Below are 25,078 nucleotides of genomic sequence, written 5' to 3' on the forward strand. Positions count from 1 at the left end.
TTGGAGAATAAAACAGGTACCATTTGCAATAACTCAAAAACAAAATCTGGAACCACGAAAAACCCTAATAGAAAAAATGAAAAAGGATCTCTCTCTCTCTGAGAAACCCTAGAGCGGCCTCTTCCATTGCAATTTGTTCTCGTCCGGCGGCGCCTGGACGTCCGGCCTCGCCACCGCCTTGGGTTTCGCTGCCGGACGGGAGATCTACTGGCCAGGGGCTTCATCTAAGGGATTCTCTCCGGTTTGTCATATGGTTTGGCTAGGATGGTGGCGAAGGCGGTGGTCGCACGGCATAGGTCTGTTTTTTCCGATCCCCGCTGATGGCTTCTTTGATCGACGGCTCCATGGGTCTTGCTCGATGGCGATGGGGATGGTGAAGCCTGGCTCGGGGATGGCGTTCTGTGGCGATGCAGATTGCGGCAGCGTGGTTCGGCGGTTTGGATCGCGGAGGTGTAGTGGTGCAGATCGTGGCGACCCGGAGACATGGTCGGATGGAACGTGGCCGGACGGTGGTGCACGACGGAGTCTGGGAGAAGCTGGTGGATTGATCCAAACCAAGAGGACGGGCCTGAGTGATCTCTTTGGTGGACTCTACTGGGCTTAAGTTTTGGGCTAGGGTTTTGCCCTAGTCCATTATTATTTTGGACTAGCTTTTATTTTCTAGTTTTTTCTATAGGCCTTTTATGGGGCAGTCTAGTGGATTTTTTCCTATCTAGTTTTAGTATTGGGTCTTGGTCTTGTCGACTTAATTCTCAGTGTATCTAGTTGTACACCAATTGAGGTCTCCAGGCGACTAGATTTACTGTTTTCTGAGTTAGGTTGGGAGGGCTAGGTCCTTCTATTTTATTTAGTTCTTCTAGCACCTCCGGCATAGTACCAAAGGGGGATCCCGCTATGTTTATGATGTATTCAATGTCAAATAAGTGACCTAGTTCTATGTACCACTGTGGGTACTAACACATCTTCTTGTCTGTCTTAGATGGCAGCGGAAGGGTATGTACGGGCCATTCTGGCTTTTGATCAATATAGTTATCCTTTCCTCAAAAAAACTCAAAAACAAAATCTCGATACTTATTCTAAAATATAGTCAAAAAAAAGAAAATGTTACGTTTACCACCCCCCCTCCCCCGATATAGCGCGTGAGCTGATAAGTCTTGACTTGCTAACTTATTTCCCACGAAACAATTCAAAATTCCAAAAGAAGAGACAAGTCCGGAGGATATAAAATGCGTCAACACCCAGAGCCTTCAAAGTTGAACCAAAGTCATTTCTCTTTCTTTCTAAGCAAACACCACCACCTCAATAGTTTAACCCATTTCTCAGTGAAAGAAGAAGCATACCAACTCTCAACAACCACAACAACAAACATGAAGAAGCTCTACAACAAGAAAGGCAAGGTCCACCCGTCGCCACCGCCTTCGACACCCGACCCGTTCGCCCTGCTTCCTGCCACCATTTTGACTCTGACCACCGCCCTCTCTGTCCAGGACCGAGAGGTCCTCGCCTATCTCATCTCCTACACCAACACCAACAACAACAACAACAACAACAACAATTCGACCAGCATCAACACCAACAAGGCCAACGATGCCCATAAAGCTGGAAACGATCACCCTGATCCTCCGATGTCCCAGTGTGACTGCTTTAGGTGCTACAAGAGCTTCTGGGCACGATGGGATGCTTCACCCAACCGGCAGCTCATACATGAAATCATCGAGGCGTACGAGGAAAAGTTGGCTGAGAAGAAAAGGAGAAATCCCAAGGTGAAGAAAGTGAGGAAGAAGAAAATTGAGGAGGAAACGAAGGGTAATATTGATAATCTACCGGTCATGAAAGAGGAGCTGAGTAATAATCCAGAAGTGGATGTGGAAAACTGTGATGGTGATGAAGAAGGCTGTGAGGTTGAGGTTGAGAAAGGATCCTCCATGAGGAGGTTGGCGAGCTTCATTGGAGATAGGATTTGGGGTGTTTGGAATTAGGGTTTAGGTTTAATCGTCTTCAACACAGATAAGTTTTCCATCTTGCAAAATTTTCCCTTGATTTTTCTTTTACCTATGTATAATAGATGATACCCATTTTGTCAAAAAAGCAAAATAATGGGCATTAGTGGTTTCAGTTTTGTTTTTAGTCCAAGAAGTACTTCTACTGGATTGCATATGTATAATTTTCAATCTAGTGCTCAGTTGTTGGATTACCAAACGGTCGTTCCTCTTGTAAATGCTCTGTGTTTTTGGCTTTTTGCTTAATCAGCGATACTGTTACTGTTGAATTGATTTGCAACATCATTTTTACTCAATTACTGTTATTCTCTATGGGCTGTTCTAGACTGGAATATATTTCATTCAAACAATTTTAAGTTGCAACAAACGTCAGAATGGTGGTGGAGAAACAGATCCTCTCATATTCTTATCACTAATTAATTTGACATTTTCGTTGATTTTTTAGTCGATCGTAATCTTGTTTAATTCTAGAATAAGAAATGGTGTTGGGTTGGAAGTAGAAATAGTCTAAGGTCAATGTTCATCGGCGTTGATATGGTCAATGTTCATCAACTATTCTACATTTTGACCATTCATGAGTCCAAGAAAGTTAGTTTCGAATTTCCACTGATGTCTCATCTCCTTCGTTTCGTTTTCTTAAAAGTTTCATGATTGAAAAGAAATTAAATTACCTGGAAATCAAAATGAAAAGAGAGAGTGAGATCGAAGAGAAGGGGATCTTCTGTGATTACTTATAGCTAGCTATGGTCACCATATTCGTGTTACTTTTAGGTTTTTGGCTAATAGATCTTTTCAAATTTTGATCTCTTATAGTCTTATTCAACGGTTTGTGACTTGTACTTAGCTGCAGTTTGTGACACTTCGAATCGTATGTAGGCATGTAGCTAGTGTGATTCGAAGTGTCACAAACTGCTAAGTATAATGGTTAAAGTGTGACAATATGACATATCATGCTCTTTGCTACATAGTTGTTATTGAATGGTTTTTAGCCGGATGTGTTTTTGGCACTCTATTTTATCATTTGCACTTTATTTTTATGGGTTTTGTCCATTTACACCATTTTTAGAGATTTTTTTCCCACCTACCCCATTAAGTTTTTTTAATTCTCTCTTACCCAAAACACTCTAAGGAGGTCTTCCCTAATATCCCATTAAGATTTTTTTTTTGTTTTTTAAATTTTTTTAATACCATTTTACCCTTACCCCTTTGTTACTTAGAGAGAGAGAGAGAGAGAAAATGGAAGAGAGAGAAACCATGAGAGACTTCGCCGGAGCCCGGTCACCGGCCTCCGGAATCCGGTGACCGGCCACCGGATTCCGGTCAACTTTCACCGGATTCCGGTCACCGGCCACCGGAATTTGCTGAAAATCTCACCGGAAAGTTTTTTTGCCCCTAATAGACATCTATTGCCCCCAATAGACGTCTATTGCCCCCCAATAGACGACTATCAACCATGTATTGCTCCCCAATAGACGACTATCAGCCATGTATTGCCCCCCAATAGACGTCTATTGCCCTCTAATAGGACTTTCAATCGCCAGAATGGGAGTTAATTAATCTCCCTAAATTTAGACAAATAATACTTTGATTATAGAAAAAAAAAAGGAGATTACATCAATTCAAAACGTCTATTGTCCTCCAATAGACGCCTATTGCCCCCCAATAGACATTCAAAATTTTTTTTTCTTTCACTGTCCCGTTACTTTAAAAAAAAAAAAAAACTGATATGGGCACCCAGAAAATGATTTGGGCACCCGTGTCATCTTCTCCCATCTTTCCGACTGCAGACCCGGGACCGGAAGTAGTAGTTGATGTTGTCGCTGACGTCCTCCGGGAGCTCGAGCCCAGAGCCTCCATGTCACAATTCCCCTCCACAACCCCAAAATCGGAGTCGCCGGAGACCAAAACAGAACGGGCTGTTACCTGAGACTGCTCGACGCGCTGCTGGAAACGATCCATAACGAAATTAACTTGGTTCTGGCAGTCCGACGACAAGTCGTCGGTGTTGGAAATGGAATTGGGCTCCGAAACGACGTCATCGCGGTTCCGCTCGGCGTGGATTGTGGAATGGTACTGGGAAAAGATGTCGTCTTCGCAGTCAAAGTCTTCGTCATCTTCTTCGTGGACGGTGACGAACTGGGCTGGCGGGAAATCAGGATCGGAGGACATGTAGAGGTCGAAGTCGTTGGAGGACCAGTTGGGGAGGGATTCGAAGGCTTGTTTATATGGTTGTCCTCGTCGGCGAGGGTGAGGGGAGAGAGAGAGAGTGTTGCTCGTGCTGGAGAGAGAGGAGAGATAGAGGAGCATGGCATCAATGTCTTTTTCCAATTTGGCTGAGGGCAAAAATGTCATTTTACTTCAAATAGGGTAAGTGAGAATAAAAATCTCTTGCTAGGGTAAGTGAGATAACTTTGTCCAATTTTGGTGCTTTGGGTCAAGGACCCTTATTTTTAATCATATAAAAGTAGAGTGCAAGTGATAATATCACAAAGTAAGACAAAAGTTTTTTTTCTTTTTTTTTCAAACTGTTGATGGGTATATGAGTTGTCTTGAGCCCATTTGCACTTGTTATAAGGCGAGGCCTCTACCTGTTAATGGTGGTTACGTCAAGTGAGGCTAAGGATGCCCATGTCAAGTGAGGCAGAGGGTAGGAAACAATGTCCATGCAAGTGAGGCTAAACCCACCAAAAAAAACATATGTTTTTCCAACCCCGCAGAGACCAACTCCAGAACTTTAAGAAAGAAGAATAAATATGGAATAATCACCTGAAAATGGCAAAGAAATATAAATTAATTAATATAGGCGATGCCAAATGCCTAAAACAATAAACATGAACCTTCCAATTGGGCTTGTGAAATCAATAGATGGTCCATAGGCCCATAGCTAAAACTTCCCGGCGAACGTTAACAAACACCAGCGCACGTTATCACGCTCCGCCTAAAACCTCCCATCTATTTTTCTTCTTCTTCTTCTTCTTCTTCTTCCACCACTTTACCACACTCTCCGACCGGCCATTCCCGGCCGTCCGATTCGCCGGAATGGAGGCTCTGTTCGACTCAATCAACGTCCGAGAGCTCCTCTCGGCGCAGGACCTCAGCGACCCCACCACACCTCTCTCCGCACCGGATCTCCGCCTCCTCATCCAACGCCTCGACTCCCACTCCCTCAAAATCAAGTCCAAAATCCAATCCTACCTCCTCTCTCACCACCACGACTTCGCCGACCTCTTCTCCCTCTGCAACGACGCCGTTTCCCGCTCCGTTAAAATCTCCGACGACGTCGTTCAGCTTCTCGCCTCACTCTCCGACCGCCCCGTCGAGGCCGAGATCGGCCAGATTATGAAGCAGATGAGCGCCACCACCAAAGAGGCGAGGGAGAAGCGGCAGCTGCTGGAGCTGGTGAGGGCAATTCTGGAAATAAGCGAAAAATTGAAGGCGGCTAGAGAGGCGGTGAGGAATGGGCGGCTGAGATTTGCGGCTGAGCAATTGAGGGAGCTGAAGAAGGCTCTTAGGGTTTCCGATGATGATCGGGTTGATGAGAGTGAGCCTGTTGTTTATGGCTTGTTGAGGAAGGAGTGGTCAGACTGCTTTGATGAGGTAAAATCAGGCTTTTTACTGGTAGTTTCAGTGAAAATGTGACTGTTCTAGTGGTGGTTTTTTGAGCTTGTTATTGTGGTTTTTTTTAGAGGAATTCGGTTTCGGTTTGTAGATTCAAGAGTTGCTGATGAGGTTCATGGACAATGCGGTGCGTTTCGATCGCGAATCGAATAGAATTCAAGTCAAGTATGTACTCAGCATTGATGGCAACGATGGGATTGAGCTCAAGACAGTGTTACAAGCTTTGGATGTAAGTGAAAGTCGAAACCTTGTGTTCATTCCCTTTACATTGAATATATGTTAAGAGTTGTAATCTTTACAGTGACACTAAATAGAAGCATTTTTAGCCCCAGAAATCGGCATTGCATTGAATTCAAATTTCTGATTTTGTAGGTGGTTGACATTTTACACTATGGACTTGCTAAAGTAGCTGACTTGATAATCAAGCATGTCATCTCTCCACCTCTAAATTCTGGAGCACCTGTGTCCTTGGTAACAGAAATAAATCCAAACTCACAAGCAATGACTGAGGCGATACTGAAGATTGTACCATCAAATGATCCTAAGGTAGACATTACAAGTCATTACTGTCTAAATTTTTCTTGGGACTCCTGTTTTAATAGTTCGTCTTGAAAATGTTAAATAGTAGAACATGTAATTGTGTGGGAAAAATGGGTACAGCTCAGTGTATCATTTAATCACTGTTTAGAAAATTTATTACTGAATGTTCTCAGATTTTGCGTCATGATCATAGCAATGGGGAAAGCATCTGTTAGTTTTTCAATTTGATTAGGGCTTATCACACAAATTTGTTCTAAGGGATCTCTATGAAATGGTATGTTGACATATCTCCTCTTGATTTCAGATTGAAAAAATGGACGGGGAGACTATCTATCCAAGGATTATTGAGGTTATAAAGTTTATTGACAAGTACATTTGCTTTCAAGAGGGATCTTGGACTCGATGCTTTGGAAGATTGACATGGCCAAGAATATCAGAGTTGATTATTTCTAAGTTTCTTTCTAAGGTTATTCTTTATAACTCTTCCCCACCCTTCCCTTTTGTGTATGGTTTTTCTCTTTTGAAATCCGTTATTGATATACTTTTCTTTGGTTAAATATTATTGAAATACTTTTAGAATTTTTTTTTATATAAGTGTTTAGATACGTAAACAAAAATAAATTTTAAAAAGAAAACACTAATTGTGTCATTTGATTTTTTTGATAAATTTGCTTCACTCTTATGGTCATTAATGCATTGGTTGCATTTAACTTTAGGGATTGCATGGTGATTTCAGTATAAGTTATATATCTCTGAGGTATTTTTACTAGTTAAAAGTTACAATTTTACTGCCACTCTGATCAATAAGTGGAGGAATCTCACTGTGTACTCAAATTTTCTTGGTATATGGATTATAATTTGCTCTGGTTCATGACATTTGTCATTTTGCATATTTCTTGCATCAGGTTGTCCCCCAAGATGCTTCAAAACTTGCAGACTTTCTAAAGATCATCAATTGTACTTCTGAATTTGAGACTGCTTTAAGGGAGATGAAGTTTATTTCAGTATCTGAAAACAAAGATAACCAGTTGAGCAGTTTTGCTGAAAACGTCGAGGTTCACTTCGCATCCAGGAAGAAGACAGAAATCTTGGGAAGAGCTAGGAATTTGCTTCTACAATGTGATTTTGCTATTTCTCACGTAAGATTTTACGATAAGATGAAGATCCTTGTAGATTATTTATATGAAACCCTTTGAACAATACATTTTTTTGCACAGGAGAATACGAGGAAAGGTAAGCACGATGGGGCTGCTAGCAATACACCAGAAGATGTTGACTTGCTATTTCTTTCGGAGCGGTGTGTGGTGTCCAAAGCAGCAATTCAATTAATGAAGTTAGTGCATGAGACACTCAAGGTAACTGGATGTATGTGTGTAGAATTTGGTTGAGAACATAATGACTCTATCCATCATTTCTTATGGAAATACTAATTGATGTGTGCAGGATGTCTGCTTGTCATCCCCTAGAGTTGCATTGGAATTTTATCGTGCTGCTAGGGATGTACTACTTCTATATGAAGTTGTCATACCTGTCAAGGTTAGTGCATGGAAACCAGTTGTAGAAACATTACCTACGAGACCTTTTCTCAATGCCTTTTCTAAGGCAACTAAAAGCAGGGGTTTGATGTTATGTCTTACCGATTGTTGTCATTTTATATTATATAAGAAGACTCTGTTCTCCTTCACACACACACACACACACACACGTTTGGATGAAATTGTGCTAGAGAGATTTTAGAGCCATCAATACTTCCATACTTGAGGTTAATTTGAGATAACTTGTGTCTGTGCCACTAAGCTTATGAAAAAGCTTCATTGATGAAGGATAGAAAAGAGGTCATTGATGATGGTGAAAGTTATGTTACCATAAGGATTTGTATGAACTTTACAAACCACAAACGTATTCTTAAAAATTCAATATAGGAATTTTTGTTATTTAACTACACTTAGGATGTTAGTGTCATTGTTACAAATCATTATTGACTTATTTATTTGGTTGCTTTTTATTTCACCCTATTCCTGTGATGATATCTCTTAGTTTTTCAATTCCAATAAATTGCGTACACAATATGTATAACTCAATATTAATAATCTTCTCTCTTAACTTATGAAGCTAGAACGGCAGCTTGATGGCATCAACCAGGTTGCTGTTCTGATGCACAACGATTGCCTTTATCTATCTCAGGAGATTCTTGGGCTTGCATTTGAGGTATGCATGAGCATTCATAATGAGCTCATGTTATTAATTTGTAGATCCCCAAGTACAACATGCATGCATGCGTATATCTATAAGTATGTCGATGTGGTCTGCCTATCTGGATATCCAATGAAAAAATGTCCTGGTATGTGCTAAACAGTTAAATATTTGTAGGGTACACAATTTGAAAATGCCAATACCATGCTGAATATTATCTTTTAAGTAGTGGAATACTGGAATCTATGTAATCTGAGAGTGTATCTAGACAAAAGGTATATTTAAAAGGAAGTAAACTTTGATATTCTTTCAAATTCCAATATCTCATTGACTCACAATTTATTCTTTGTCTCAGTATCGCTCAGACTTTCCAACTTCAATGAAAGATCATGCTGTGTTTGTTGACATGGCTCCAAGATTTCATCTCATGGCAGAGGGAATACTGCAGAGACAAATCCAACTTGTGATTCATAGCTTGAGAGAGGTATGATCATGCTGAAAGGTCCCAATAAACATAAGTTTCAGAAACTTATGTCATTTACTTTATGAAGTTGCAATTCCATGTTTAACCTTAAGCAAGTTTGTTATTTATCAGGCTCTAGATGGCGCTGATGGATTCCAGAATACCCATCAAATGCAACAATTCCAATCTGCAAAATTTAGTATAGATCAGGTGATATTGCTGTGAACGTTGATGAATGCCTTTGTTTCGTATTTACTATCTACATTAAGGTCCTTAGTGCCTTAATTGACTTCTGATGACATAATGTAATTTGATCAGGTTGTTTTCATATTGGAGAAAGTACACATTATCTGGGAGCCACTCTTATTACCTTCAACTTACAAGAGAAGCATGTGTATGATTCTAGAGTCAGTTTTTTCTAGAATCACAAAAGACATACTCCTTTTAGATGATATGGCAGCAGAAGAAACGTTAGAGGTATAATCTACATAGTCTTCAAAGCCAGTTCTTTAATTTAATGCCTATCTATCAGCAGCTATCTTAAACATTGTTTTCACAGCTTCAAAGACTGATTCACTTGATGCTGGAAAACCTAACTTCTTTGTTGGGGTCCCTGGCTGCTCTTCAAGTTGAGAAGTCACAAGCGGGCATGACATCTCTTGATGATCTTATACCATCATTACGAAAAATTCGGAAATTGGCAGGCATGTTTTCTCTCTGATGCTGAAATTTTGGATTCAGTAGTAGATTAGTGAGTCTAGTATGTCTTGCAAGTTTATAATGGACCTAATGCCCTTTTTTTTCTTTTTCCTTTATTTCTTCAGAATTATTAGATATGCCCTTGAAAGCAATCACTACAGCTTGGGAAACTGGAGAACTGCGAAATGGTGGCTTTACATTGTCAGAGGTACAACTTCACTTGAGAACATATTTTGTGAAATTCTGCTTTTCATATTTTCATTGGTTTCATAAGCCCCTTCTTTTGGCAGGTAGAATATTTCATCAAAGCAATTTTTCAAGACTCGCCTTTGCGGAAAGACTGCTTATGGAGGATACATGGCTACTCTTAAATACTCATTTTATTCTCATAGAGTTTTTTAACCAAAGCACGGTGTTCTGTTTTTACCTTAGAATTCTGAAATATGTAAAAACGGATGTACCTAGAAGCTGTAGAGTGTATTGATCAGATATCTTACTTTTCATGGAATCAAAACTCGAATCCAAACATCTTTTTGAATCTGGTACATCACTATTAGAATTTAAATGAAGTTAACCATTGATGTTAAGTTTCTAGCTGAATCCAGCACAATTTAATTACTTCGATCAAGGCCTATTATAAACTTGCATTCCAGACGGGACTTGAGTGTACTTCATTTGATAGTGCGGTCTTTTAATTACCTCCAATTTTACGTAGTTCAATTGAATTGGAATCACATTCTTAAAAAGATGACCAGATGAAGGGAAAAAGGAAAAAGAAAACTATATGTAGAGTTGTAGACATGTAATGTGGGTTGACAAAGATTTCGATGGTCGTTAAAGAAGCATTATGATTTTTTTTTGGGGAAAAAAGAAGCATTATGATAATACACAACAAAATGCAATACTTGATCAGAAGAGAGGATTCTGAGAATGAATTCAGAGATTTCTTTTACTATTGATGGACTGTATACAATTACACTAGACCAAACAAAAGAGGGTTTACAATACTTGATATGAATTACTGTACAACTAACACTTTCAGCTGTGTATCTAAAGTTCTAAACCTTTTTCTTGTACATTTATAAACCTGTGTATAATTCAAAAATGTAAACCTCTTGAATAAATTACTCTTCTGCACTACTTTTGGGTATGTCTTCTTCTCTGCTTCCAGTAGTCGCATTTTCAAGCTTCTCTTCTTTCTTACTTCCAGAACTTGAAGGAAGTGTTCCAGAACTTGAAGGAAGTATTTGAGACAAGGTTTCAGACATAAGGCCTCGTCCTGAAAAAGAAAGCCAACAATTTTTGCAACATTTCCATGAAAACTAAGCAGAACTTACATAAGACAATTGAATGTGCATACCTTACAGGAGCAGTATTTTTCAACTGCTTCTTTCTTTTCTGCCTCATACTGGAACCCATTTTTCATCAGAAGATGTAAATGGATCCCCAGTTCCTACATCTGCACGATACAAAACTTTTAGCAGTCATGCTCAGAGGACTGAAACTTCACATTACAGAAAGGTAAAACAAACCTTGAAGCAGCACATCATCTCCATCACCATAGCCTGTCAATCTCCAAAATGCACGACTATCAGCATCGAACAGATAAGGCTCTGTTCGCACAGAATCTTGTCATATCATCCCTGTAAAGTAACAATTAGCAAAGTCACAACCAAAGACTCATGATGAAGAAACTGAAAAGTGGGATTTAATATTTCCTTTACTATTTTTTAATATTGTTTTTTGATATTTTACTACTAGAAAAGGGAACATACTTGATTTCAAGGCTTTTGCTTCAAGCAACTCTGCATGATCTTGAGCTGCTTCACTCTTCAGTTGCGAAACAGTAGATTCGTGATCTGAAGAAATTGAAGCAGCATTGTCTCCTGCAGTAACTGCCTTGGCCTTGGCCACCTCTGCTTTCTACTGCTGCTTGATACTTATCTCCTGTGCAAAGGATTAGATTAAGTCAGAAGGGACATGTAGGCTCCAAAAGAACTTGTTCTAAACTAAATCAATGTTACCTTAGCCTTCGCAGCAGATACTTTCGTTTTGCTGCGATCTTACTTTTAGAGAATATTTCTTTTTGGCTTTCTATGAAATTGCTCAGTGATCTGGAGGAGACATTGCAAAAATTATCAGCATATGCTTTAACAGGAAATATATGGAGTTTTAACTTATAACTAATATATTATATGGTTTTCCTGCTTACTTGGTGCCAAGGGCCTCATCACAAAGGAAAGATAGGACTCTAAGCTTCTGGGAGAAGTCCAAGGAGTCATACCCCTCAACTCCTCTACTAAAGAAATCTGAGGGCAGTTCCTACAGTAGGAGTTGAGACTCAGAGAAGTAGCTCCTCAAATGTTCGAACCAAGAGTTTTCGTTCAAAGGCCTGAAAGGAAATAAGATTGATGGTCAACTATTTCATTCTACAAGCATGTGTAAATAAACTTGACAATAAAACCACTAAGGCAAGATTGAGTATACAAACTGATTTATACGTTCAATTGAGTATTATATAAAAGTGAGTTACTCGATAGTAGTCTTACTCTTTTACGTCCCCCATCTTCTGTATCTTAGACAGGAGTTTGGCCTGGAATCGGACTACTGAGGAGTATCGTTGATGCATTAGGTCTCTGAGAAGAGATTCAGCATCTTCTTTGCTGAACTTAAGAACCTACAGTAAAACAACAATAGATGAGATTCAGGTCTAATGATACACATTAAGTCAATGAAGTAATTCAGACCAAAAAAAAAGTCAATGAAGACACAACAAAATCAAATATGCACCAAGTAACAACATTTCTTATGATAAAACACATGAATTCAGTGAGCATTTAAGCGTTTAGGGGGCCATCAACAAAAGAAGATGATTTAGAGGACCATTTATTAGTCCAATATTCAAAACAGAACAGAAGTTTAAATAGATTACCTCTTCAAGGGCCACACAGAACTCTATAAACTGTAGGGCATGTCCTACATCCTGAGGATGTAGTTCAATGCCCGCAACAGTTGTTAAGGGAACCCCCAAAGGCAGAGGAAGTTCAGGCTCAACTACTTCCTCCTTTGCCTTCACTCTGCGAGGTTCCCTAGGAGCCTTGGCCTTCCTCTTGCCCTTGCCAACATCTTCTATTTGGTTTTCTTCCTCTCTATTTGGCTCAGACACTCCCGCAGGCTCCTGTGTCAAAAATTCAAAGTTAGCATAAACATAAATTTTTTAAATGACATGAACAATAACAATATGCAGCAACTCCAATTTCAACATAAGCTATGCGAAACCTCCTCTGAAGGATTCTCTGAGTCAGGCACAGCTCGACCAAGAGGTTCTTTACCCTCTCGCTTCCTGTGTAATTAACATTTGTCTAATCAGCATATCAAAAACATCCGCGTTACAAAACCCAAATGAATACATGTAGCAAATTAAGCAAAACATTTTAATTAGTCTTACATGCACACACTGCAGTTGCAGATCCCGCAGCATTTCGGACGCTTCCAATCATCTGAAGCAGCCGCCTCCTCTGTAATATCTACATATCTGTTTTCATCATGCAAGGCACCATTAATAGGAAAATTTTATCATTTTACAAACCCTATACATGGAAAAATGAAACAAATTGAGTCTCTGAAAATCTTACCTTTTCTTGAGGCACCGCTCGCAGATCTTGATCTTGCATTGGCGTTTCCCCATGACATTGTTGCACAAGAACACACGTTTCGTGGTCCTTTGGCGGCACTGAAACAATTTTAACCACAAGTTAGTCAAGGATTCAATTAAATGACCAAAACACAAACATGAAATTCTCTACGCTTCCACCCTTCTAACACTTGCAGTTTCTTCCTCACATGATTAAACATGAAAAAAAAAAAAAAAAAAAGACTAGAAGAGTGAGAGTTATCTTATCAATCCAAAACCCTTACGGAAAAATCACCTGGTGACAGAATACTCCTTCTCCGGCCATCTTTTTTCACAGAAAAACAAGATAGATTTCTAAATCACTAAAGAACTCTAAACTCTGTTTCAGAAACTTGTCCTTCTCTCGGATTCGGATAGTTCGTTTTTCTCAGTTTCAGAGTCCACAAAGAACACGAAAGTTCTCACTCTCAAGTCTGACACTCACTTCAGTTACAGATACAAACTGAGAACTACACAGAAAACGAGAATGGTTTCACACCCGTTATATAGGTAAGTTTTGATCCTTCCTAAGCTACTTTCACGGTCTCAGACGTGACGCATGGCCTTCATGCGTCACCCCTTTTTCTGACACAGTTTGAAATTGATCCTACCTAAGTCTTCTCTGATTGGCCAAACTTTGAAGGCTCTGGTGGAGAAGAAATTTCTGAGTTGCTCCATTTCAAGTCTCAGACGTTGTTTCAGTTTCAAATAGAAACAGAGAGAACACGAGGTGGTGACTGCTCCCAGTTTCAGTTACAGAAATTTTACAGATAAAAACAGAGACACTCACGCCATTGATATAACTTGCTTCACATGAAGCCATGAAGGCCATGCGTCAAGCAAGTTCAACACATTTCGAAATTTCACTACCTGTCAATATTTTGATATTTTAAAGAAAACAACACCAAGCAATATTTTATTATATATAAACAAAATATATAATAAAAAAACACCAAGCAATATTTGAATTTCCAGACCACAAAAAGAGAATGCAATATATAGCATGTTCACCTGGTCAGTCAGTAACTAACTAAGGTCCCATTTGGAATTGCTTCGCTTTTAAAAAAATCAGCTTTTGTTCAAAATTTTAGATTTTATTGTGTTTGGTAAATAAATAAAATGCAGCTTTAATTAGAAGTTATAGGTCACTGACAACAAAGTTTAGAAACGCAACACACTCTACAGTTGTTTTATATACTGACAACACTTTTAAAAATATTATTTACCAAACACGAAACTGTTTTAATTCACAATTGATTATTCTCACAACACAGCAGCAGCAGTTTTTTTTTAAAGTCACAGCAATCCCAAACTAGCCCTAAGAAAATCATGTTCAATCACCTTCAGATGTAAATTCAATAGTGAAAATAATTATTTTTAAGTTGAGTTGTTTTGTTTTCAACCATTGGATTTACATCCAAATGTGATTGAGCATAGTTTATTTGGTCAGTTACTAACCAAGTAAACACCACTGGAAGCCATATTTGATTTTTCCTAGAACAAATTTGATCTTCTGTTTACTTAGTTTCCACTATATTTCTATCTATGATTTTTATTGCATAAATATTTTTGTCATGAACATAAATATTCAAATATATGACATTTACAGATTTGTCAGTCACATAAATTGCTCGCCTATTTTTTTTTTTTCCCATATCTCTAAAACTTTGGTTTTCTTTGAGTCATTTTAGTTGCTTATCAGTCCTAGCTAGGTACATGATCAGTGGCGGACGCAGGAATATATACCTCTGGGGGCAAGTTGGAATAGATTCATTTATTAATATATTTGCACCAAATGGGAAGCAGAGGAGTGCAATCAAAGAAACCGAATTTAATAGAAAATTTCAAGTGATTCATTCATTAACAGATTTGCACTAAATGGGAAGTAGAGGAATGCAATAAAAGAAACAGAGTTTACTAGCAAATGTCATGTGACTCATTCATTACAAACTATCATGCTCAGCCCTTGGAAAACAATGTTCAATAGCACAAAAGGTCTAACAAAACATAGAGTTTGCAAGAAGCAAAATAGAGCACATACCTAGAAAAACAGAGAGTTTGGAACACTAATATTCTCTTTTTCACAAAATAAAACAACCTGCTCAAACAAAGAAAGTCATCCACTCTTGACTCTCCCTTAAAGTTTGCAATTTTCTCTTGCACACTTTCACTAAATCCATAGCATTCACTATGTCCTGATCATCTTTTTGTAGGGCTTGTGATAACTCATGAGTGACTCCAAGTACAATTCTCATCAAATGCAAATTGAATATGAAATCAAATGCAGCATCTTTGGCTATGCTATATTCTAACCAATTAGGGAAGTCACTAAATTAACCAATCAGAGACAAACCTTCGTTTCTCTTCTCCGCACTGTGTTTGGACGAACTGATGATTTCTAGCTGACAAGGACCTCTTAGCAGATACTCTCTTCTAATTTTATCCCTAAGATTGTGATGATAATCTGAAATTTTAGTCCTTACTCCAGGATTGGAAGGAAGATTGTAGTTTTACACAACTCTGTTTTGATCTTTCACTCTCTATAAGGGGTGATGATAACTCGTTTGATGTTCGTTTAAATAATCTCTCCATCTTTAATCTTTCACGTACAACTGCAATTTTAATAGAAAAGAGTAATTTAATCTAATTAACAAAGTCGTTGATTTGGGAAGTAAACTAGAAGATGAAGAACTGAACTTCAAGATCATCAATTTAAGACTGAATTGCAGAAGGGCAGAGATTGAAGACTCAAAGAGTCGAAATCGAACTCTATCGAAGACTGGAAGTCTGGATGTATTGAGTTTGGTTGTTTGGGGATTCTCAGTAGAACTAAAAGAATGGGAAATGGGAAATGGGGTCGTCTGGGAATGGCCAGCAAGCTTCAGCCTTTACATATATATATAATTATATATGAATGATAGTGGCATATTGCTTTGTGAAACAACACCATATTGTCACCATACAATACATATCAATTATCTATTATATATATCAGATCCTATCCAGAGCGGAGCTCCGCTTTGAAATTAACGGTGTGAAGTTCGAGTTTTGAGTCACTTTTCAGTCGCACATCCACATCTCGACCGTTCAGTTTTTAGGTACTAGTGTATAGATCATCTCTGCAAATTTTCAGCCAAAATGATGATCGTTAAGGCATTGATAACTTCCTTAAAGCTAGTACGGTACTACGGTTCATGTTGATAGATTCAGTCCATCCATTGGTTTAAGTGAGTTAGATATCTTAACGATAATCAATTTGACTGAAAATTTGCAGAGATGATCTACACAGTAGTACCTAAAAACTGAACGGTCGAGATGTGGATATGCGACCGAAAAGTGACCCAAAACTCGAACTTCACACGTTAATTTCAAAGCAGAGCTCCGCTCTGGATAAGATCTGTATATATATATATATATATATATATATATATATATATATATATATATATATATGAGAAGATTATCTATTATATTGATATTCAATATATATATTAAACGTTGAAACATAGCTGACATTAAAAATAAAAAAAAGACTCAATTGCCAAATGTCAAAAGCTGACTGGAGGCAGTAGCCCCCACTCGTCCCTATGTGCGTCCGCCACTGGGATTGGGTATGGTATGTCTGGCATGGTAACTTTGGGTAGCTGAGAGTTGGGATACAAATTTTCCATTTTTGGTCCAAGGGTACAAATTTGCTGCCCGCCTTTTTTAGTTGGGTGAATAAATACCCACGTTCTAAATTAATGCCACAACAAATCATATCTCAAGATTGGATTACAGCTTTTCAAAAGTTTATTTGGACATGAAATGAGAATCATATGTCAATTTGGATTTTCTGGGTAGGTTTGCATGAAGATGGAAAAGAAAAGTTGGAGTTTTTGGCTTTTTGCTGGGTTTCATTGGTTTCGGTACTGAAGAAATAAGCAAATGGTAAAATATTTTCTTTTTGATTAACCATGGTTAGACAAAGATAAATTAATGTGGCATTAATTTAGAAGGTGGGTGTTCTCCCCGCCCCGGCCCCCACAAACAAATTTGCTGCATCGATCCATGAGAAAGATAAACTCGATCCATATTAATTTGCAGACTAGTTTCCACTTATTTTCACTTAGTAAATATTACTCACCAAAAGGAGATATGTTGATAAAACCGTATTAAAACATATCGATATAGAGAAACCAAAGCAATGTTGTAATATATATATATATATATATATATAGCACAGTGCATGTACTCATATGCTCATATCAGATTATATCGATCTGAGATTCTGAGCAGCTAGGTTTCCTCTTAAATCATTTCACTTTTGTTTCAAACCTTCCCTCCTCCTCCATGCTACTGATTTTGTTTGACAAAGCTTTTCGGTTCTTCTGAAGCTCAGTCGGGAGCTTAACATCCGTTGCCAAACCAACAATCTCAAGAAACCTTATCAGATACCAAGTAATATCAATTTGCCACCATTCAAAACCGTGTCGAGCTGAGTAATCAAAAGCATGGTGGTTATTGTGCCAACCTTCTCCATGAGCTAGCAATCCACATAACCTAAACAACACAACATATTAAATTTCATGGCATTAATCACTATCAGTAGCCAATAAACATATCATTAACTATGTACGTAGAGAAGATACAATATATAATAATATTAATTACCAGTTGTTTTTGGACAAATCACCAGTATCCCATACTTGGTTTCCCCATATGTGGCAAACCGAATTTAATGAAAAAGTTACATGGAGAAAAAATATCATTCTCACAGCCTACAAATAGTTACAAAATAAAAAGAACAAATAGTTAACTATTAGTTAAAACTAAAAGGACGATGAATTTAAAAATATAAAAAGGTAAGAGAAATTTTATTACCAGTGCCCAAACTAAATAGGGCATTCCTCCTATGCGATAGAGTACAACTCCACAAGCAATACAATGATAAGGGTACGTGTAGTGAAGAAACTTATAATATGTCTGTTTTTTCAAATCTCCAACATTGTATAGTTTTCCATCATACTGCACAATTTCAAAGTAAATTAATAGTAAGTTACGTGTAATTAAAAAAACAAAACTTTCATTTGTACAGGAATAACAGTGTGTAATAAAATGAAGAGTACAGGAGATTTATACGCACACTTCCAAAACGTTTACGATAATCAAGGATCCAACCAATGTGACTAAACCATAAACCTTTAAGAGGGGTATGAGGGTCATTCGGCGTGTCCACAAACTGGTGGTGACTCCTGTGTGAGCTAACCCATTCTAGTGGACTTCCCTATAAGACCAAAACCCAACTCCATAACTTTATAAATTACATATATGAGATCTTCACCCTTCCGATGTGAAATATTTAAGAATTAAAAAAAGAATGAAATTTAGGGCATAGATGAACCTGAAGCGAATGAACGGCGCAATAGGCGAAGAAGTATTCGAGCCATTTGGGAAGCTTGAAGCTTCTGTGGGCGAGATTTCTATGAAAAGATATAGTTACCCCCACACCAGTGACATAGTAGAGTGCTACGCCCAACCAAAACGCAGACCATGTGAAATGAAATGGCGCCAGAAGAGCAAGAAGATGTATAGCAACAAGGGTGAAAACATTAACTATGTCGACACCGTTCCATTGCCTCCCCAGAAAATAAACCGGCTTCTGCACCATCAAAGGTAGCCATGCCATCTTCTTCTTGCTAAGCTTATTAAGCTAAGTTGCTGCTCTCTTCTGTAGTTCTGTACCAAAATATGAGTGTGTGCACAAATATATATACACGCACAGAAAATGGAAGCCAGTTAGGTGGGCCGCTGGTTATACTGTCATATTAATTGAACCTTCACTAGCAATGTACGACTGCATTATATTTACTTTTTCATGTTCTGGTACCAACCGAGGCAATTAATAGTATTTGTGGCGGAGGAAGAAAAATAAATTAACTAATTTACTATATATAAAACGTCAGTTAACTATTCATAAGCCGTTTACTGTTCATAGCCGAGCCGAATAAAGTGTCGAAACGTACCTTGGAAGCTTCGGATTTGCCGGAATTTTCCCAGTTTCCGGCGATCTTGAGTTTTCTGGTCAAAGCCTTACTTCAGGGCCGATCCTTCTTGGAGCTTGTTCAGCATCTTGAGGCGAGTTCAGAGAGCCAAGAATCCCGAGTAAAGGTGGCCGGACTTGAGAGAAAACGCCGTTGACTCGAAAATGAGCTCGGGTCGGGTTTTCGTTGCTGCGGCGGCTACAGGCTGAGATAGGTTGCAAGGCGGCCACGGGGAGGTGCGCAAGGTCGAGGCGAGGCTAACCCAAGAATTTCACGTCCAAAGGTGGCCGGAGGAGGAAGAAATAGCCGGAAGAAGTTTTCTGGCGATTTCCGGTCGGGAGGAGAGAGAAGAGAGCTGGGTTTCCTAAAATGGAAATCTGGCCTTTTCTGGAAAGTTTTCCTCCTTTATACAAAAATGGAAAGTTTTCCCGAATGCGATAACTTCTTCACACGAACTCCGATTTTCGCGTTCCACATATGCACGAACTCGTATCGACGCGCTCTACGACTTTCGTGAATGAAGTTTTCACAGAATCCTCACTTATAAAAAGTCAAGCTTCGTAACCCCCCTAAAACGTGCATTTCGAATAATTATTCGTCCGGAAATAATTCCACTCCGCCCTCGAATCACGAAATCGTACTAATGAACACTTTATTAAATCGCAGAAATTCCAAGAAATTAATAACGAATTTTCGGGGTATTACATAAATTCATAGACAAATTTCTTATCTTCCCATGTGAAATTCATATTATGAACTTCAATCCTTAGAAAATACAATAGCATTCTTGAACCACTTCAGTCTTCAGAAAGTTCAATGCCCATAAGAGTCATTTGACCCTTGCCAAAATTTTGAAAAAATCTATTATATATGTACTGTATTTATAATTTTCTATATGAGATAGAAGAGATAATTCACTATTTGCCCATTTTTAAAACAAAAGAAAAGTTACTTTACTCATCAAATAATACTAACTTCTTTTGTATCTATTCCCTCTCTTTTTCTTGTTTCTCAGTAGTATGTTTCTCTTGTCATGATTTACAGGTTTTCTTACCTATTTTATTATACCAAATAACTTTTAGGTGAATATGTAGGCTATTTAGGTGATTAAATTTGTAGAATAGTATCTACTTGAAAACCACTTTTCATTTTTTCTTAAACTTTGCTATGCATTGACCCCCTTAACAAAATTTCTGACTACGCTATTCAGTGGCAGACGCAGGAATATATACCTCTGGGGGCAAGCTGGAATAGATTCATTTATTAATATATTTGCACCAAATGGGAAGCAGAGGAGTGCAATCAAAGAAACCGAATTTAATAGAAAATTTCAAGTGATTCATTCATCAACAGATTTGCACTAAATGGGAAGTAGAGGAATGCAATAAAAGAAACAGAGTTTACTAGCAAATGTCATGTGACTCATTCATTACAAACTATCATGCTCAGCCCTTGAACTTGAAAAACAATGTTCAATAGCACAAAAGGTCTAACAAAACAGAGGGTTTGCAAGAAGCAAAATAGAGCACATACCTAGAAAAACAGAGAGTTTGGAACACTAATATTCTCTTTTTCACAAAATAGAACAATCTGCTCAAACAAAGAAAGTCATCCACTCTCCCTTAAAGTTCGCAATTTTCTCTTGCACACTTTCACTAAATCCATAGCATTCACTATGTCCTAATCATCTTTTTGTAGGGCTTGTGATAACTCATGAGTGACTCCAAGTATAATTCTCATCAAATGCAAACTGAATATGAAATCAAATGCAGCATCTTTGGCTATGCTATATTCTAACCAATTAGGGAAGTCATTAAACCAATCAGAGACAAACCTTCGTTTTTCTTCTCTGCACTGTGTTTGGACGAATTGATGATTTCTAGCTGACAAGGACATCTTAGCAGATACTCTCTTCTAATTTTATCCCTAAGATTGTGATGATAATCTGAAATTTTAGTCCTTACTCCAGGATCGGAAGGAAGATTTTAGTTCTACACAACTCTGTTTTGATCTTTCACTCTCTATAAGGGGTGATGATAACTCGTTTGATGTTCGTTTAAATAATCTCTCCATCTTTAATCTTTCACAACTGCAATTTTAATAGAAAAGAGTAATTTAATCTAATTAACAAAGTCCCAGACAACCCCATTTCCCATTCTTTTAGTTCTACTGAGAATCCCCAAACAACCAAACTCAATACATTCAAATTTGTACCACGCCTGGCTTTGATTCGATGATTAGATTAAATTACATTCAAAGTTGGACTATGTGGTGTTGATTCGATGATTCCGCTAGCTACCATTGAATTGGGAATTTTGGTTTCACCATTTCCAAAACTGCCACCAACATTTTTTTTTTTTTTTTACTGATTGAGTGGATGATAGCTCTGGGGCCAGATCCAACATAGATCTGGCTTAATTTCAGCCAAACTTAGCCTATACTTGGCAAATCTGGCAAATTTGCCTGTTTTTGACCAAATACTGACTAGATCGAGACTAGACCTAGTAAATCTGCATGATTTTCTCTCGAAGATATGCAATAAGAAGGAAGAGAAAAAGAGATGGGAGAACAATTTGATTATGATGATCACGTCAATGTTGTTGAAGGCCTAACTGTGCTTTGAGAAAATTATGGGTTTCTCAGTGCTGGATTGTCTACCCCTATCCTTAAGTCCTTATCTATAACACTATTTTCAATTTTTTTTTTCATCAAAAACTACAAAACAAAATATGAATCCATAATTTTAAATGATAAAGAAGGAATTAGCTAAGATTTAAACCATATATAATACTACATGCATAAATCCCCTATTATTAAGAAACAGAAACTCTGATTCATATAGATGAATGGTAGCTAAATTCAGACACTAATATAGATGAATTTGAATGCAAATTAATATAAAGAAAGAGCACTTGTACCTTTTTTTTTTATGGTTGGAATCCAGTAAGAAGCTATATCATAAAGACTGAGATTAGGAGCATAGAGGGTGCCAGATCTAGGAACAAAAGAAAAATGGACAAGTTTAAAAGGCGGAAACGAAGCAAGATAAGATCTGAAAGATTATGGTTGGTCTGAGAATGAGGCAATGAGGCATCATCAGGGAAGTGTATGTTTAGAGTCTCACCACCATTATTTGGCCTATAGCCACCACCATTATTTGGTCCCCATTGACTTCATTAGGGACGGAAGTCTCTGGCTATTGGCCTTTAGCCACCAAAATATCATGGCCGACTCTAATTGTACCAACTCCATTTGGGGTTTGACCCTTTTAGCCACCGTTAAATCTGTCCGCGGCAGCTTAGGTACCATTGCCAAAACAAAATTCACGCGCGGGACTTTTGCACCTACTGACAATGAATAGTAACTTGTACTTTATTTATATTATTTAATGTTGCCATCATGCCAAATTACCACCAATCTGGAATCCGGTTTTGAGAAATCTGGTTTGTTATTTATGGGTCCCATTTTCTGACCGCTCTTGTATTGAAAGCTTGAAAATACCACAGCCAAAAATGTATTAATAGGTGACCAAATACAATATAGTATTCCATACCTATACTTAAAAGCTTAAAAATATCCTACAAACGAAAATTAAAAAATTCTATTCTAATTCACTGGATATGTTCTACTGAATACAACCAAGACCACACAAACTCCTCTGACTGATGTGCTCCTGCCCAAAAAATATCCTACAAAACAAATTCAAGAAACACATTAATAGGATGTGTTTGCCATAAAATTTGGTCTTGGCCAAAATACAACAATGTCATCGACAGAGGATAAATGCTTTATATGTAACAATAGTAATCCTATAGATAAGATCATAAGATGATAGATAAGATCATTGACTCTGTAAATGATTACTTCAAAGAAACACCTAAAACAATATAGTTAAGGAAACCAAGAAATTGAATCAGTATACAAATTAGAGAATCTTAAAACTATGATAACTGCCATACAGAAATAACTTGATATCAACCTGTTAGCAGAGTTGGGATTCATCGTCATTGCCAAATCCTGACCTGAAACTAATCTAACACCCTTATATTGCCCACTATCTTGCAAAGTCTCAAGCCATTAAAGAATTAGTAATGGCAACTTTCAGCTACCAAAATTACTCTTATCTCAATTATAGAGAAAACAAACATAACTACACTCCCGTACCTTGTCCATAAGCAGAGAAATCACTGGCCTTCGCAGAACCTGTATGATAGAGATTTCGGGCATAGGTAAAGCATCACAGCTGTGCATATGTAGTTACAGTACCTCTGTATACTTATTTATTTATTTGTCCTAGCTAGTAAAACTAATTTTAGTATCAAGTAATATATGCCCAAAAGAGTGAAGTGATTCAAAAAATCTAGGAGATACACAAAGGCAAAAATGATTACATAAATATAAACAGCCTTATAGATACTCTTTTTGTAAACCACGTGGCTTCAGATCATACCGATCTAAAGGGACTGAACTCGGCATGGAAAGAAAGTCAATCTGAATGTCGAGATCAACTCCAATTTTGTAACGAGGGCAAAAAATTTGATTTGATAGCTAGGTTGTTGCACAAGCCCCTAATTCGAACCCCTACGATTAAAAATATTGCAACCTGCAAATAAATTTGAGAACAAAAGTTAAGGTAAAGAGAAACTGAAAGTACTGTAAGGGAAAGTGGTGCAGGAAAAAGAGGAGACGATGGTTGATGGTCGGATACGCCAGCGATGCCAGATCCAGATTCAGAAGCTTCAAGAGAGAGTGAGACGAAGCTTTTTAATTTTGGATGACAGGCAAAAGATGAAATGATTAGAGAGTGATTAAGAGAGGTGGGTGTCGTCGTTGTGGTCAGAGTAGCCATCGAAGAGATGATCTGAAGACCGAAAATTGCAGAGAATGAGACTGGGAGAGAGAAGAAAGAAGAAGAAGACGTCTAGATATTTATTTATTTATTTATTTTGTTATTTTTTTTGAAATGAAAGAAGACGTCTAGATAAGTCTTCTCAGACTTTGGCCATTTTGGAGACGGATGAGAATAAAAAGTATTGTTTAATTAAACAATAGCTGATGAAAGGAACCTCGTTTGTACCCATTTGGCCACGGCCACCTAATATTTAATAATATTATTTATTATTTAATGGAAAGGAAAATATTAAAAAACACAGTTGGGTACCCATTTTGCTACAGGGTGCCGTCCCTACATATGTGAGACAACCACAAAACACACCCATCAGTGGCTATTAAACATCATGATTGGGACGGATGTTGTACTCATCTGTGACTGAATTAGCATATTGCCCATGATGTATTCATTTGGGGACGGACGCTGTGCTACTGTCTTGATTTGCTACAAAAAATTTCGGACAGTCCCTATTGAGTGTATAAAGGCCACAGATGGTGTGTTGTACTTGTACCCAATAGTATTGTGGCCATAGGCCAAATAGCTAGTAGTGAGTTAAATGGAATAACCGTAATTTTATTTAGAAACTTGTCAAAAAATCGTGGGAGCATCACTTCGTAGTGATCGCTTTTGTGATTTCCATGAAAACAACCCTTAATAGATGCATTTTTATGCCCCTTGAAGGCCCTTGTAGTTATATTATCAAACATATAGGTTTAATTATGAAAGTTAAATGGTGAGCAAACCTCACTTATAAAGCTCTGAGGAGCGAAGTAACCGATCATGGCAGAAGAAAGAACAACTATGGGAAGAGGATGAAGATAGAAGTAACCGAAAAAAAAAAAAAAAAAATTAGGGACAAGAGGAACACACATGGCCATAAACGGAGACGAACTCCGAGAAAAACCACCGAGGACGGCGGATGGAAAGAAAACGGAAAACAACAAGCTAAAAAAGAGATACATAAAGCCTTTAGAAGAG

The 25,078-nt window shown here is 38.0% G+C and overlaps 4 protein-coding genes and 1 long non-coding RNA gene across 10 annotated transcripts; 2 read left to right on the forward strand and 3 right to left on the reverse strand.

The window, feature by feature from the left end:
• The first annotated feature begins 1,241 nt into the window (after nt 1-1,241).
• Nucleotides 1,242-2,269, forward strand: LOC133743997 (uncharacterized). The gene has a single exon (XM_062172099.1). The coding sequence runs from the start codon at nt 1,368-1,370 to the stop codon at nt 1,977-1,979; it is 612 nt and encodes a 203-aa protein (XP_062028083.1). The 5' UTR covers nt 1,242-1,367; the 3' UTR covers nt 1,980-2,269.
• Nucleotides 2,270-4,911: 2,642 nt separating this feature from the next.
• LOC133725949 (centromere/kinetochore protein zw10 homolog) lies at nt 4,912-10,163 on the forward strand. Its single transcript, XM_062153366.1, has 14 exons — nt 4,912-5,597; nt 5,710-5,847; nt 5,991-6,164; nt 6,463-6,624; nt 7,064-7,297; nt 7,376-7,513; nt 7,602-7,694; nt 8,271-8,366; nt 8,707-8,835; nt 8,947-9,024; nt 9,133-9,291; nt 9,374-9,518; nt 9,639-9,721; nt 9,804-10,163. Exons 1-14 carry the CDS (start codon nt 5,040-5,042, stop codon nt 9,882-9,884), a joined length of 2,268 nt encoding a protein of 755 aa, XP_062009350.1. The 5' UTR covers nt 4,912-5,039; the 3' UTR covers nt 9,885-10,163.
• A 709-nt stretch (nt 10,164-10,872) lies between these two features.
• On the reverse strand, nt 10,873-11,899 carry LOC133719764 (uncharacterized). The gene is made up of 5 exons (XR_009851454.1): nt 11,726-11,899; nt 11,538-11,627; nt 11,289-11,460; nt 11,046-11,156; nt 10,873-10,972 (listed from the first exon to the last, which is right to left on the reverse strand). It is a non-coding gene; the product is annotated as an uncharacterized LOC133719764 (long non-coding RNA).
• Nucleotides 11,900-12,058: 159 nt separating this feature from the next.
• LOC133732380 (uncharacterized) lies at nt 12,059-13,250 on the reverse strand. Its single transcript, XM_062159923.1, has 5 exons — nt 13,149-13,250; nt 12,962-13,048; nt 12,793-12,856; nt 12,446-12,691; nt 12,059-12,190 (listed from the first exon to the last, which is right to left on the reverse strand). Exons 1-5 carry the CDS (start codon nt 13,199-13,201, stop codon nt 12,059-12,061), a joined length of 582 nt encoding a protein of 193 aa, XP_062015907.1. The 5' UTR covers nt 13,202-13,250.
• A 3,987-nt stretch (nt 13,251-17,237) lies between these two features.
• LOC133725950 (palmitoyl-monogalactosyldiacylglycerol delta-7 desaturase, chloroplastic-like) lies at nt 17,238-22,466 on the reverse strand. Of its 6 annotated transcripts, XM_062153368.1 has the most exons (8): nt 22,334-22,463; nt 22,128-22,204; nt 19,192-19,778; nt 18,570-18,904; nt 18,312-18,452; nt 18,050-18,193; nt 17,840-17,946; nt 17,238-17,728 (listed from the first exon to the last, which is right to left on the reverse strand). In XM_062153368.1, exons 4-8 carry the CDS (start codon nt 18,852-18,854, stop codon nt 17,482-17,484), a joined length of 924 nt encoding a protein of 307 aa, XP_062009352.1. In that variant the 5' UTR covers nt 18,855-18,904; nt 19,192-19,778; nt 22,128-22,204; nt 22,334-22,463; the 3' UTR covers nt 17,238-17,481. The 6 variants fall into 6 exon arrangements, with proteins under 6 accessions (XP_062009352.1, XP_062009356.1, XP_062009355.1 ...); XM_062153372.1 differs by lacking the exon at nt 19,192-19,778 and having other exon boundaries at nt 22,334-22,466; XM_062153371.1 differs by lacking the exon at nt 22,334-22,463 and having other exon boundaries at nt 18,570-18,896; nt 22,128-22,327.
• Nucleotides 22,467-25,078: the final 2,612 nt, after the last annotated feature.

The sequence above is a fragment of the Rosa rugosa genome, chromosome 1 (assembly GCF_958449725.1).
Source record: "Rosa rugosa chromosome 1, drRosRugo1.1, whole genome shotgun sequence".
NCBI lineage: Eukaryota > Viridiplantae > Streptophyta > Magnoliopsida > Rosales > Rosaceae > Rosa > Rosa rugosa.